Raw genomic sequence first — 13,010 nt, forward strand, 5'->3', positions numbered from 1 at the left:
AAATGTCATATATTAGTACAATTTTCTAACTCTGTTGAATCTGTTTCATGCAATTATATATTACCAAAAAAAAACGGTAAACATTTAACCTAAATCAATTATAACCAAAGTTCTCCCACCCATTTGTCTAAGGCTAAGAATTGTTTGAAAAATAATTATGGGCAAATCTCCAAAATAGCATCTTTCTAAGTTTATATCACAAAAATAACACTCAAAAACTAAAATGACCAAAATAGCATTTTATTTTTTGAAAATTTTAATTTTTTTATTTTTAAAATTTGAAATCTTATCCCCAAAACCTCATTTCTCAACTCTAAACCCTAAACTCTAAACCCTAAACCCTAAACCCTAAATCCTAAACCCCACCCTTTAACTCTAAACCCTAAGTTTGTGACTTTTGATAAAACATTAAGTGCTATTTTTGTGACTTTTGACCTTGAGTGGAACAAAAACTTGATTTAGTGCTATTTTTGTATTTTTCTCAATAATTATTTCAAAAATATAATTAACCAATTATTTGATTCAGTTTCCATAGTAACCATCAATTAATATAAATAAGCGGGAAGAGTAGTACACATGCCTCGAACACACAAAAGCAGAGCGCTAAAAGAAAATATAAATACGAAACTGAGTGAAATCTCATTAGACGTTAATATTTCGCTCTGATTCTTCTTCTTCGTCGTCTTCTTGTGTCGACCTATAAGTACTCTTCTCACTTTCTCTCGTACGCCTCTCTCTCTCTCTCTCTATCACTTTCTCTAGTCTAAGATCGCTAAAGCCGACTTGCTGGGTTTTGCTTCTTCTTTCGTAAGATTGAATCTTTTTTCCCCCTAAAACCCTCTCTCTGTTTCGCAACTTCGTAGATTGTAGATCACATTTTTACGTTTTCACGAACTGAGCTTTCTTGCGATCCAAGGCTAGTTTGTTCTTGCTGATTTTACGTTTGATTGATCGTTTCTCATCGCTACTTCGCTATCACCATTCTCGTAGATCGTTTGTTTATTATCGATGTCAGTCACAAGAGATGATCTTCCTCTCTTTATGTATACTGTGTGCTTAGTTGATTCAAGAAAGCTCAAGATTTGATTTTTTTTTTCCGACTCTCTGCAGGATGGATGGTACGATAGGCTCCAAAGGTCTCGTCAAAAAGACCGAGCTCGTTAGGATAATCACAGATGCACTCATCTCCCTTGGTTTCAACGGCATTGCTGCCGATTTAGAGAACCAGTCTGGCGTTAATCTCCTCGATCCTACTATCAAGCACTTTCTCGACCTAGCAGAGCGTAAAGAATGGCACAACTGCATTACACTACTACAGGAAGAGGGATTACAAGTGCGTGATGAAAAGGTTGCGAGATTCTTGCTACTAGAGCAAACCTTTCTTGACTTCTTGAAGGATGATAACCTTGATGATGCACTGAACACTTTACAGGAAGAGATGACGCCTCTCGGTGTTAAAAGGAGGCGCCTTGAAAAGCTTCCCTCCAAATTTGTGTTTCCAGATTCTGGTGAAGAGAGGTTCATTGAGGTTATGAGGAAACTGCAAAAAGTGTTTCCTCCTGCAGCTATAGTGCCAGAAGGGAGGTTGGTGCGTCTCTTAGAAGAGTCACTTTATCATCAGATGAGGGACTGTGATTACCATAATGCTCCTGATACTGATATGTCCCTATGCTTTGATCATTGCTGTTGGAAATCTAAAATTCCTTCCAAGGCTGTTCAGGTAAATTAACACTATGCTAAGGGTTTTGAAGTTATGAGTGTTACATTGTTTCTTGTTCAATATCTTTAAGTTGTGAGTGTTACATTGTTGCTTGTTCAATACGTTAACTTGTCTATATGTTTGAGTGTGAGTGTTACATTGTTTCTTGTTCAATACGTTAACTTGTCTATATGTTTAAGTTGTGAGTGTTACATTGTTTCTTGCCGACTTACCTTTAATGATGATATAGCACAATATGTTTAATTTGTCTATATGTGAATGGTTCAGACATTGGTGGGACATACTGATGAGGTCTGGTTCTTGAAATTCTCAAATAATGGCAAATACTTGGCTTCTTCTTCTAAGGATAACACAGCAATTATATGGGAGGTATGACTGTGACTTGCTTTTAGCTTCTAAGGATTGATTCACTTATATATGCTTTTTTGTTTGTCCAGATCAATGCAGAGGGAGGAGCGTTTTCGATGAAGCATAAACTTGAGGGACACGAGAAGCCAGTTGTAGAAGTCTCATGGAGTCCAGATGATCAACAAGTCATCACATGTGGAGAAAGCGAAGTCATCAAGCGCTGGGACGTTGGTTCAGGACAGTGTGTTCAAACCTGCGGAAGAGATGATGTTGGTTCCATTTCTTGCGGATGGCTTCATGACGGTTCGGGTATAATTGGCGCGATGGCAGACAGGCGGATCTACTTGTGGAACTTAGATGGGACTGAGATAGAGCACGAGCAAGGGCAAAGGGGACAGAAGATTTCTGATGTAGCCATGACGAGTGATGGGAAGTGGATTGTAAGCGTGGGAAGGGAGCAGAATGAGATCTCATTGTTTGATAGAGTGACTAGAGGTGAGACGGTGATTCAAGTGGAAGGCATGGTTACCTCGTTCTCGCTTTCGAGAGACGACAAGTATCTTCTAGTCAATCTCATTACGCAGGAGATCCACGTCTGGATGATTGATGGCAGACGGGAACCACGGAGGGTTTACAAGTTCAGTGGCCACAAGCGTAGTAGGTTTGTTATCAGGTCTTGCTTTGGTGGCTATGATGAAAATTTCATCGCCAGTGGGAGTGAGGATTCTCAGGTAACAAAAACAAATCTCATTAGTAAATGGACCTTAAGATGGAGAGTGATGGTGTCTATGTTGGTTGTTGTTGTTGCAGGTATACATATGGCACACAGACTTTGAGAGGGGACCTTGTTGTGTATTGCCAGGACACGGAGGAGCTGTGAACTGTGTGAGTTGGAACCCCACTGATATTCATATGTTGGCCTCAGCGAGTGACGATAGAACTATCCGGATTTGGGGACTTGACTTGGAGTGATGATGGCTTAGCTGCAAGTTTGATATTCATTATGTGCATAGGATATATACCTTTTAAGTGTGTCTCTTGTTTTCATTTTCACCCTCTTGATGTTTTTTTGCTTCCCTGGAGTACAATAGAGATAATAGCAGATGTTTGATTACTAATCGTGAGACACAGAAGACACAAAAAATATGCATTTGAGAACAGTTTTGCTCTAATGTTGATGCTTCACTTCTTCTCCTAAGTAACTATTGTTCTCTCTGTCTCTCTTAGTTCAGCAATGAACTTTCAATAGAATCTTTATTTGAAGTTGGTCAAATGTTAGCTTGAATCGATCAAAGTCTGTGAGTTTTTGAGGACCACCTGTAAAGCCCTCGCCACAAGAAGATCATGGAGATAGATTACGTAGCAAACACTCCACATTTATACTCATTTTACTATATCAGGCCTAAACATATATATGGACCTTAAACTGACAAGAGATGAAACGTTACAAAAAGGCCCATAGAATATACATTCAAGAAACACTCCACATTTATACTCTTTTTTTTTTGTGCAAAGATCAAATATACTCTTTACTTTAAATAATGATGTGTGTGTACCAGATGCAACAAGTAGATCTCACCATTTTTAGACAGCTTAGTCTGTACTCTACAGTAATACACGGATCAAGACGACTTAATCCCTAATATATAAATTATTGTATGCTTGAATTTAGATGAACAAAAAATATATAAAAAATACGACTGACCCTTTGCGTTTCCACACATGAAAGCACTTACTAACTGAAGATTTTTTTTTAAAATAAAAAAGGAAGAATACAAACAATATTATCCACAAGTAAATTATTGACCATTCTTTTGAGTTTTGACTTTATATATGAGTAGCAAACACCACACCACGTGGTTGGCAACAGCTTGGCCCATTGTAACGGAAAACAACTTCGAATGAGATGTATCTCTTAAGGAACCTACTCTTAAGCTATGGGTTCATACATTTCGCATCAAAACCTTAAATTATATGACATATATTATATAGTTTGACAATTGAACCCATTGCTATTTATTAGAACATGAAGAATGGTTATGAATCAACAAGTGTGACACGTGATGGGCCGGCTTAGAAGCTCCAAATATAATTTAATTACTTATAGTTAGTAACTTAGCGAGGTAGTTATGGACCTTATGGTCGGTTGACAACTACTGATACACATGCCTACTGAATTAATTTATTACTAATCGAAACGTTCAATGTGGTTTGTCTTTATTTAACCGACCTCGACCATGCCGCGTACAAACACAAGAAGACATCAAAAAGATAAAATCATTACGGTATTTTATAAATATCATTTACAATCATTTAAATTTAATATCATTAATTATTATATAATCAAATTGGAAAATTAGCATAGTGATTAGTGATGCTCTCCCTAAATTCTATTTTGCATGATCTAAGGAGTAAGGTAAGTGTTGGATTAATAAAGAAGGAAGAGTAATTTTTATAGTATTAACTGTTTAATTAAATAGGAAAAAATTAGTGACCGTTGGATGGAAGGTGTTCATCGGAAATCGAGCGAAGACCTCTTCACGTGGCACAGTACCATTGCCCATCTCCTCCGTTTACTCCTCCATACGACGTTATTATGTGTTTTGTTTGCGGATTTTTAAAGTTTTAAAAATAAATAAATGCCATTCAGATCCATTTAGTTAAATGAGTTTTATATGGGTTGTTTTGGTAAGACTCATTTATTAAATGAGTTTTACATTAGTAAGACTCTTTTAACCCATTTAACTTAAGATAATTAATTAATTATTTTTTGTAGAAAAATATGATTGTATAGTTTTGGCGAAAAATTCGATTTTACGATTTTCGCGGGAAAACACGATTTTACGGTTTTGGCGAGAAAACTCGATTTTACGGCTTTGGCGGAAAAACTCGATTTTACGGTTTTGGCGGAAAAACTCGATTTTACGATTTTCGCGGGAAAACTCGATTTTTACGGTTTTGGCGGAAAAACTTGATTTTTATGGTTTTGGCGGGAAAACTCGATTTTGCGTTTTGGCGAACTCGATTTTACGGTTTTGGCGAAAAAATCTGATTTTGCGTTTTGGCAAGAAAACTCGGTTTTAGGGTTTTGACGGGAAAACTCGACTTTTACGGTTTTGACGGGAAAACTCGATTTTACGGCTTTGGCGGGAAAACTCAATTTTTACGATTTTGGCGGGAAAAACTCGATATTTCGGTTTTGATGGGAAAACTCGATTTTACGGTTTTGGCGAGAAAACTCAAATTTTACGGTTTTGGCGGGAAAACTCTATTTTACGGTTTTGGCGGAAAAATTCGATTTTACGGTTTTGGCGGGAAAACTCGATTTTCCGATTTTCGCGGGAAAACTCATTTTTTACGGTTTTGGCGGGAAAACTCGATTTTGCGTTTTGGCGGGAAAACTCAATTTTATAGTTTTGGCGGGAAAATCTGATTTTGCGTTTTGGCAAAAAAACTCGGTTTTAGGGTTTTGACGGGAAAACTCGGTTTTACGGTTTTGGCGGAAAAATCTGATTTTGCGTTTTGGCGAGAAAACTCGGTTTTACAGTTTTGTCGAGAAAACTTGGTATTATGGTTTTACCAGAACAATTTGATTTGCGTCTATATAATAAAAATCAGTTTAAATTTTTTATTTGTTTCATTTATTTTTTGTTAAAAACTATAAAGTTAAAACAATTAAAAATTAAATCAACAATAATTTAAATGAGTTTAGATGGTCTAAATGGGTTAGTACAAAATTTGTGGATCTAAATGGATATCCCTAATGGGTCTAAACGGGTATGAGTTTTAAATGGAGCAGGTGTTGAAGGGGGTGGGTTTTACCATTTTAACATCCCTACTCCTCCATAATCGATACATACACATATACATACACTAAAATGAGTGTTGCATGTGGGAGGCAATCTCAGATCCCCACGAACATCGCTACCCTTTATAAAGATGTGACGAGTTTCTTCAATCATCCAACTATCCAAGTAAGTGTGTGTGTGACACATTCAAAAGACTTAAAACTTTGATCTGGAGGAGGAAGTAAAGAGAGATGGACAAGTACGAAGTTGTCAAGGACTTGGGAGCTGGAAACTTCGGTGTGGCTCGTCTCCTTAGGCATAAAGAGACTAAGGATCTTGTCGCGATGAAGTACATCGAGAGAGGTCGCAAGGTTTGATCTTTCTCCTCTCTTTGGCTTAAAAAATGAAACCTTTGAATCAAAATGATGACGTGGTTTGTAGATTGATGAGAATGTGGCGAGAGAGATTATTAATCACAGATCACTTAGGCATCCTAACATCATCCGATTCAAGGAGGTGGTTCTGACTCCAACTCATCTTGCTATTGTAATGGAGTATGCTTCTGGAGGAGAGCTCTTTGAACGAATCTGTAATGCTGGTAGATTCAGTGAAGCTGAGGTGAGACCTTTCTTCTTAATATCCTAAGTTGGGGTCTCTTCTTGGTTTGTTTATGTTAAAGGATCTTTATGTTTTCACAGGCTAGATACTTCTTTCAGCAGCTGATTTGTGGAGTGGATTACTGTCATTCCCTGGTATTTAGATAACTAAACCCAAATATTATGAAGCTCTAGTAGAGATTTTTTTGGTTTAGTTTGCATGATTGTTTTTTTTTTTTTTTTAATGCAGCAAATATGTCATAGAGATCTGAAGCTTGAGAACACTCTGCTCGATGGTAGTCCTGCTCCATTGTTGAAAATCTGTGATTTTGGTTACTCCAAGGTACATTCATTAGTCTCCTTATTCAAGATTTGTCTTCCCATCTAATAAGTCATATGTGTTTTGTGTAGTCATCTCTGCTTCACTCTAGACCTAAATCAACTGTTGGAACTCCAGCTTACATTGCACCTGAAGTTCTCTCTAGAAGAGAATATGATGGAAAGGTAACATCACTACAATGGTTCTCATCTTTATGTTTCACTTGTTCATGTAACGGTTTGGTGACTGGTGTTATGCAGAATGCGGATGTTTGGTCTTGTGGTGTGACTCTTTATGTGATGCTGGTTGGAGGGTATCCATTTGAAGACCCTGATGATCCCAGAAACTTCAGGAAAACTATCCAAGTATAAACCAACTCCAGGAACCTTTTCAATAACTACGTTTCTTTCACCTCAATTCTTATGGTGTTTGTGAAAATGTTCTGCAGCGTATAATGGCTGTCCAGTACAAGATCCCGGACTACGTTCACATATCTCAGGAGTGCAAACACCTTCTCTCTCGCATCTTTGTCACCAATCCAGCTAAGGTACTTTCTCATTTTCTCTGAGTTAGAAAGCGTTTCTTTAGTTTTTTTGACTATTTGATGAATATATGCAGAGGATCACACTTAAAGAGATCAAGAAGCACCCGTGGTTCTTGAAGAACTTACCAAAGGAGCTTACGGATTCTGCTCAAGCAGCGTACTACAAGAGAGACAACCCAAGCTTCTCTCTTCAAAGCGTTGAGGACATTATGAAGATCGTTGGAGAAGCAAGGAATCCAGCTCCTTCTTCTAGTGCCGTCAAGGGCTTTGATGAAGATGATGAAGACGAGGTTGAAGAAGAGGAAGAAGAAGAAGATGAAGAAGAAGAAGAGGATGAATATGAGAAGCATGTCAAAGAGGCACATAAGAGCCAAGAGTCTTCTAAAGCTTAAACAAAACAATAACTCACTCTGCTGTTTAATATATTCAATCTCTTATATTATATTTCTGTTTACGTGAATTTGAACATCTCTTTAATCTATAAGCAATTTGATTCAAAATCACCCATTTCTCATATATGGCATAAAGATAGCATTTTCCAATGTTCTAACAAATAGCTAGGCGGTAAGTAGGCGACTTATAAAGGATTAGCGATTATGCATATTATTCGGAAAGTTTTGGCATCAACAATTATTAATTTATTTTATATTTATACAAGATATTTTAGTTTTTGAGTTTAGTTATAAAATTATTTTGATGAATTACCAAGATTAGATATATAAAACAAAAAAAATTAGATAGATTTGTAAAGTTGTACTAACATTATTTTTTTATTTAACAGATTTAGACTAATTTGGATCAATTTAAATTAATCTAAATCGATTTAAAATGATACAAATCAGATTTTTAAGAAATCCTATCCTGCCTAGACTGATTTTTAGAACCATGGAATTTTCACATTCATTTTCATTACACAAACAGGAACAACACACCTCTGTAGAATAGCATAGATCATGTTTCAACAAAGTGAAAGGAGGTACCTTTACTCGTATACATAATCAGATCTCATGGGGCCTATATTCTAATTTCACACTAGAGATACAGAGCAACAGCAACACAAAATAACAAAGCCTAAAGAGAGCAGGAGTAAAAGAATACATATATATTTAGGATGAGACCGAAGTTTTGGGTGTGTTTCAGTCACTGAAGTCTACACTTCCACTGCGTGAGCTGCTGCCATCGCGGCTATGCAAAGAAAGACCTCTCATATGACCTGGCAAACCCGAGGCACCATCAACTTTCTTCTCCTTGAAGAACTTTTCCCTCTCAATGTGTTTTGCAGGTGGTGGTGGTATCACAACAGGCGGGGACTGCGAATGGCTATGGCTATCACCACCGCGTGATGACTCCTCTGATGGTAAAGGACGAATGAGTGGGCGGTTTAGCTTTTCGCTATGGATTGCTGATCCAAGTAAGGCTTGTGGAGGTGATGGCTTTTCTTCATCCTCAGGCATTGCTCTAGCTTTCCCTTTTCTCAATCTGCAAGCAAAACATTAACATGGTGGATCTTTGGACTTAGCATCAAGAACCAACTTAGTGATTTCAAATTTCGAGACTGAGCAGTGTGAGGGGAGAGACCTTCTGAATAACTGCTCAGGCTCCTCTTCCTCATCCTCATCTTCAAGATTAAGATGGTTTGGATTAGAGATAGAGCTGCTCGATTTGGTATTTGCATTAGAACCGTTTGTGGCAGGACGACTAGGTTCGTGATTGGAATGATAACCATTGGATGCAGCAGACCTGCCTGGCCCTGTGATTCTACCAGACAGTAAGTCTTCATGTCTATTAAGAATTCTCTGAAGTTGTTCATTCAATTCGATTGCTTGAGAAACTGCTCTTTCGTCCCTGCACAAGAAAGCCGTTCTACTTGAGAAAGAAAAATACTTTTTTAACATGTCATTTAAAGCAAGAGAGACAGGAAACTTGCCTAGATGTCATGACGAGGTGCATTACACGCTCTTTCTGAAATGAGCATTGCTCCACAAGATCAAGAGTAAACTCATCTTTTGCTCCCTAAATGTTCAAAAAGAGGATCAAACTCGAGTCATCACTCAGGGCCTCAGGCTAAGAGATCAACAAGAGAAACAAAGTCATGGAGGTAAATATTATATACCTCAGGATTATGAGAATCATCAACTGCGTCAAGCACTTCCTTCAAAACTTCTAATGCAGCACTAGCTTTTTGTAAGATGCTACAATCAAAGAGATTAAAAAAAAAACAGATTTAAGGCCTCTTAAAATTTAAAGGAAAATTTTAGGCTACTGACATGTGGAGAAGAAGATACCTAGAAGGAGTTGGAGATTCTCGTTGTTGAGTAGGAGGAGCAGTCCCCTCGTTTCTAGCAGATGCAAGTTGTTCATTGAGCGTATTTCTTGGAACCGCTTGTGCAGTGACCACAACTGGTGGGGTAGAACTAGGTCTCTGAGGAAATTGAACTCCTGCTTGCTGAATGTAACAGAAGATGACAAAACAGAAAAGCTCTCAGTCTTGGAAGAGAGATTCACAGAACTAGGATGTTCTTTTGTTTCAAAAACTTACCACTAAATCATTGTATGCTGTATAATACTGAGGGAATTTCCCAGAAGCGCCACCAAGAGAGGTTTGAGTTGCATTAAGGAGGAGAAATATCCTCTCTCTTACAGGCAAATCCGACTAAAGGGGAGTGTTCGAAAGACACCAACAAAAACAATATGCAAACTAAAATTAAGCAGCTTAACACTCAAATTCTGTAGAGAAGTAACATGCAGAAACAGAAGATGAACATACTTTTTTCTTTACTATCTTCACAAGTATTGGGAGTACACCTATGTCTATAACCTGCTTATGAATATTCTCTCCAATATTGTTCATCAACATCTCCAGCAACTGAAATTATTATCAAAATAATAGTCTCAATTCTCAAAACGTTCAAAGGTATGCTAACTCTCCTAAAGCATGATTCCGCGGTAGATTTAGACCAGGAACCTTACCTGGACAGTATATAATTGAGTGTTTGGGTTCTTGCTCCCCAGGCGTTTTTTGATAGCTTTGATAACATCTTTTGCATGCCTATTTACAATATAAGAAGAACTCATGAACAGGTCAAAAATGCTAAGACGACAATGAAGAGTTTTGTTAAGATAAAAAGCAGTCTGATTGTGGTCTATGCACTACTGTCACAGTTATATAAGAAGATTAGAGATGCTATGGGTCGTCGTCATAGATACCTTTCATCTCGAGCAGCAAGTTCACAGATCTCAATGTTTTTGCCCCAATCCACATCAGTAAGCTTCTCGCTGGTTGCAGAGCTCACAAGCTCCGAAGCCATTTCTTAATTTATCTGTTCAAGCCAGAGACAATCAGCAACCAAGATACATTTTGCAGATTTCAAGATCAGATATTTGGATCATGTTATCTCGACAAGGAACACATGTGGCAAAACCCAAATCCTAGAAACAGACACAAATCTGATCACGAAGAGGACAGAACAAGACAAAACTGATAACTTGTCCGAATACAAAAAAATATATCAAGCTGTCGAGGAACATTCTGACCCAAAAATAGATCTCAACAAATAAACAATCAATCAATCAAGTGGTTTGATTGGATAACGATAGAGTGAAAACCCTTACCTGATAAACCCTAATCAGCTTGAGCATTACACAGAGACGTAACGAAGATGAAAGACGAAGCCTTTGCGCCTCTTCTTCACCAGACTAATCAGATATATTTGATTACTCCTTAAAAACAGAAACTTGTACTGATGGTTTTTAGTTAGGAGAGTAGATTATTATTATTATTTTAAAACTAATAAATAAATAAAAAAGAAAAGAAACAATCAAAGGCTGAAGAAGCAGACACCGCCATGAGAGAGAAAGCTGTTCTCTTGGTAAAGTGTTGTTGGCGCGGGGAAGAGAGATAATATTATAGTCACGCGCTTGTCAGCTTTAACTAACAACTGACAGCCTGGTTGACCACCACGTGTCCTATCCCTTTTAATTAGGACACCCGAGAAAATCTCGGGGGAATACTTTCTTTTTCAGAAACGTCCCTTGATTTCACTGTTATTTAATATATGTCCCTTATCTTATTTTCTAAATATTTATCCCCACCTAGAATAAATTTCAAAATATGTTTCTAATTTAAAGTTGGGCTTTTTGCAAAATTGACCTACAACTTAAAGTCAAACACAAAACTAACCTCTTTTTTTTTTGAAATTTGGTTTTGCCCTATTCACCACACAAGTTCATATAATTTACGAAAATGCCATCAATTTTTTTTTTCTTTTTTTTTTTCGAAAATGACATCTTGACTCTCTCACCCTCATCATCTTCAAGTAATTACAAGATTGACATTGTCATCAATACCACAACCACCATGAACAACCAATTTGAAGCTCTTAATGCTCCCAAAATCGATTTACCCTTCTTCTTTTTCCATTCTTGTGAACTAAACACAACATATCTCTCACTTTCTCTCCACAATGAGCTAAAAAACCCAAGATTTTGATTCTAAAATTTTTATTGTTCATAGAGTCATAGAAGCTAACGATTCTGGGTGAGTGACTTTCGTTTGTGATTCTGTGTGCTTGGAGAAGCCTTATGTATGCTAAGGAACTTATCTCACCAATTTAAGGTATGACATCGAGTTTTTTTTCCAGATCTGTTCGTCAGACGACTTACTTGGGAAGTCGTCTGGCTGTAGACGACTTAACTGGAAGTCGTCTGGCTGTAGACGACTTACCTGGAAGTCGTCTGGTCAACGCAAAGGTTATTTTTGCAATTGACTTTGAAATCTGTAACCTGAGACGACTGAAAGTTAAGTCGTCTACTATTGTTTGGTTTCAAAAAAATTTCCAAAGAACCTAGACGACTTACATTTCAGTCGTCATAGGTTAGTTTTGCATTTGACTGGATAATTACAGAAGTTTGACTTACCCAGACGACTTACATTTCAGTCGTCTGTCGAAAATTAAAATAATAATATTTTTTTAAAAGTAAACGACTTACAATTAAGTAGTCATAGGTTAGTTTTGCAATTGAAAAAAAAAACTTCAAGATTTAATTATACACAGACGACTTATAATTCAGTCATCCACCAGACGACTTACTTGTAAGTCGTCGAGGATTTTTTTCCGAGATTCTGGTCAAACCTCGTAAATCCTGGACGACTTACATTTCAGTCGTCTCGCGGACGACTGAATTATAAGTCGTCTGTATATAATTAAATCTTGAAGTTTTTTTTTCAATTGCAAAACTAACCTATGACGACTTAACTGTAAGTCGTCTACTTTAAAAAAAATATTATTATTTTAATTTTCACTAGACGACTGAAATGTAAGTCGTCCAGAAAAGTCAAACTTCTGAAATAATCCAGTCAAATGCAAAACTAACCTATGACGACTGAAATGTAAGTCGTCTAGCTTTTTTGGAGTTTTTTTTTAACCAAACAATAGTAGACGACTTATTTTTCAGTCGTCCGAAATAACAGATTTCAAAGTCAATTGCAAAAATAACCTCTGCGTTGACCAGACGACGTATAGTTTAGTCGTCTGGACAACTTAGATTGAAGTCGTCCGCGTCTTCTCCGCTAGTTTTTAAGTCTTCTACGTTAGTTTTTGAATAACTTGTATTTTTAAGAGTGATAAGTAACTTCAAGATATGTAAAACTCATATTTACAAAATATGTTCTCTCCCTTAGTTTTACTAAATTTGA

The 13,010-nt window shown here is 37.0% G+C and overlaps 3 protein-coding genes across 5 annotated transcripts; 2 read left to right on the top strand and 1 right to left on the bottom strand.

Annotated features, from left to right (window-relative positions):
* Window positions 1-394: 394 nt before the first annotated feature.
* On the top strand, window positions 395-3,228 carry LOC106380380 (WD repeat-containing protein 26 homolog). Of its 3 annotated transcripts, XM_013820144.3 has the most exons (6): window positions 396-807; window positions 1,111-1,348; window positions 1,433-1,720; window positions 1,988-2,089; window positions 2,158-2,799; window positions 2,879-3,228. In XM_013820144.3, exons 2-6 carry the CDS (start codon window positions 1,112-1,114, stop codon window positions 3,038-3,040), a joined length of 1,431 nt encoding a protein of 476 aa, XP_013675598.1. In that variant the 5' UTR covers window positions 396-807; window position 1,111; the 3' UTR covers window positions 3,041-3,228. The 3 variants fall into 3 exon arrangements, with proteins under 3 accessions (XP_022555508.1, XP_022555509.1, XP_013675598.1); XM_022699787.2 differs by having other exon boundaries at window positions 395-807; window positions 1,111-1,720; XM_022699788.2 differs by having other exon boundaries at window positions 395-724; window positions 1,111-1,720.
* Window positions 3,229-5,922: 2,694 nt separating this feature from the next.
* Window positions 5,923-7,818, top strand: LOC106348245 (serine/threonine-protein kinase SRK2H). Its single transcript, XM_013787951.3, has 8 exons — window positions 5,923-6,227; window positions 6,298-6,474; window positions 6,555-6,608; window positions 6,703-6,795; window positions 6,864-6,956; window positions 7,032-7,136; window positions 7,220-7,318; window positions 7,390-7,818. Exons 1-8 carry the CDS (start codon window positions 6,108-6,110, stop codon window positions 7,705-7,707), a joined length of 1,059 nt encoding a protein of 352 aa, XP_013643405.1. The 5' UTR covers window positions 5,923-6,107; the 3' UTR covers window positions 7,708-7,818.
* A 371-nt stretch (window positions 7,819-8,189) lies between these two features.
* Window positions 8,190-11,210, bottom strand: LOC106348251 (TOM1-like protein 5). The gene is made up of 10 exons (XM_013787963.3): window positions 10,928-11,210; window positions 10,523-10,635; window positions 10,286-10,364; window positions 10,083-10,181; window positions 9,855-9,968; window positions 9,601-9,761; window positions 9,429-9,507; window positions 9,243-9,328; window positions 8,894-9,160; window positions 8,190-8,794 (listed from the first exon to the last, which is right to left on the bottom strand). Exons 2-10 carry the CDS (start codon window positions 10,621-10,623, stop codon window positions 8,452-8,454), a joined length of 1,329 nt encoding a protein of 442 aa, XP_013643417.1. The 5' UTR covers window positions 10,624-10,635; window positions 10,928-11,210; the 3' UTR covers window positions 8,190-8,451.
* Between the last annotated feature and the right edge of the window lie 1,800 nt (window positions 11,211-13,010).

This window comes from Brassica napus, chromosome C3, assembly GCF_020379485.1.
Source record: "Brassica napus cultivar Da-Ae chromosome C3, Da-Ae, whole genome shotgun sequence".
In the NCBI taxonomy this organism is placed as follows: Eukaryota; Viridiplantae; Streptophyta; class Magnoliopsida; order Brassicales; family Brassicaceae; genus Brassica; species Brassica napus.

What these genes read in the sequence shown, in the direction of transcription:
- LOC106380380 (XM_022699787.2), top strand. Translation starts at nt 1,112, where the DNA reads ATGGATGGTACGATAGGCTCCAAAGGTCTCGTCAAAAAGACCGAGCTC. An exon ending in TTCCTTCCAAGGCTGTTCAG is followed by an intron (nt 1,721 to 1,987) that starts GTAAATTAACAC and finishes TGAATGGTTCAG; the next exon opens with ACATTGGTGGGACATACTGA. An exon ending in GTGGGAGTGAGGATTCTCAG is followed by an intron (nt 2,800 to 2,878) that starts GTAACAAAAACA and finishes TTGTTGTTGCAG; the next exon opens with GTATACATATGGCACACAGA.
- LOC106348245 (XM_013787951.3), top strand. Translation starts at nt 6,108, where the DNA reads ATGGACAAGTACGAAGTTGTCAAGGACTTGGGAGCTGGAAACTTCGGT. An exon ending in GTAGATTCAGTGAAGCTGAG is followed by an intron (nt 6,475 to 6,554) that starts GTGAGACCTTTC and finishes ATGTTTTCACAG; the next exon opens with GCTAGATACTTCTTTCAGCA. An exon ending in GTGATTTTGGTTACTCCAAG is followed by an intron (nt 6,796 to 6,863) that starts GTACATTCATTA and finishes TGTTTTGTGTAG; the next exon opens with TCATCTCTGCTTCACTCTAG.
- LOC106348251 (XM_013787963.3), bottom strand. Translation starts at nt 10,623, where the DNA reads ATGGCTTCGGAGCTTGTGAGCTCTGCAACCAGCGAGAAGCTTACTGAT. An exon ending in TGAAGATAGTAAAGAAAAAA is followed by an intron (nt 9,969 to 10,082) that starts GTATGTTCATCT and finishes ACTCCCCTTTAG; the next exon opens with TCGGATTTGCCTGTAAGAGA. An exon ending in ATGATTCTCATAATCCTGAG is followed by an intron (nt 9,329 to 9,428) that starts GTATATAATATT and finishes TTGAACATTTAG; the next exon opens with GGAGCAAAAGATGAGTTTAC.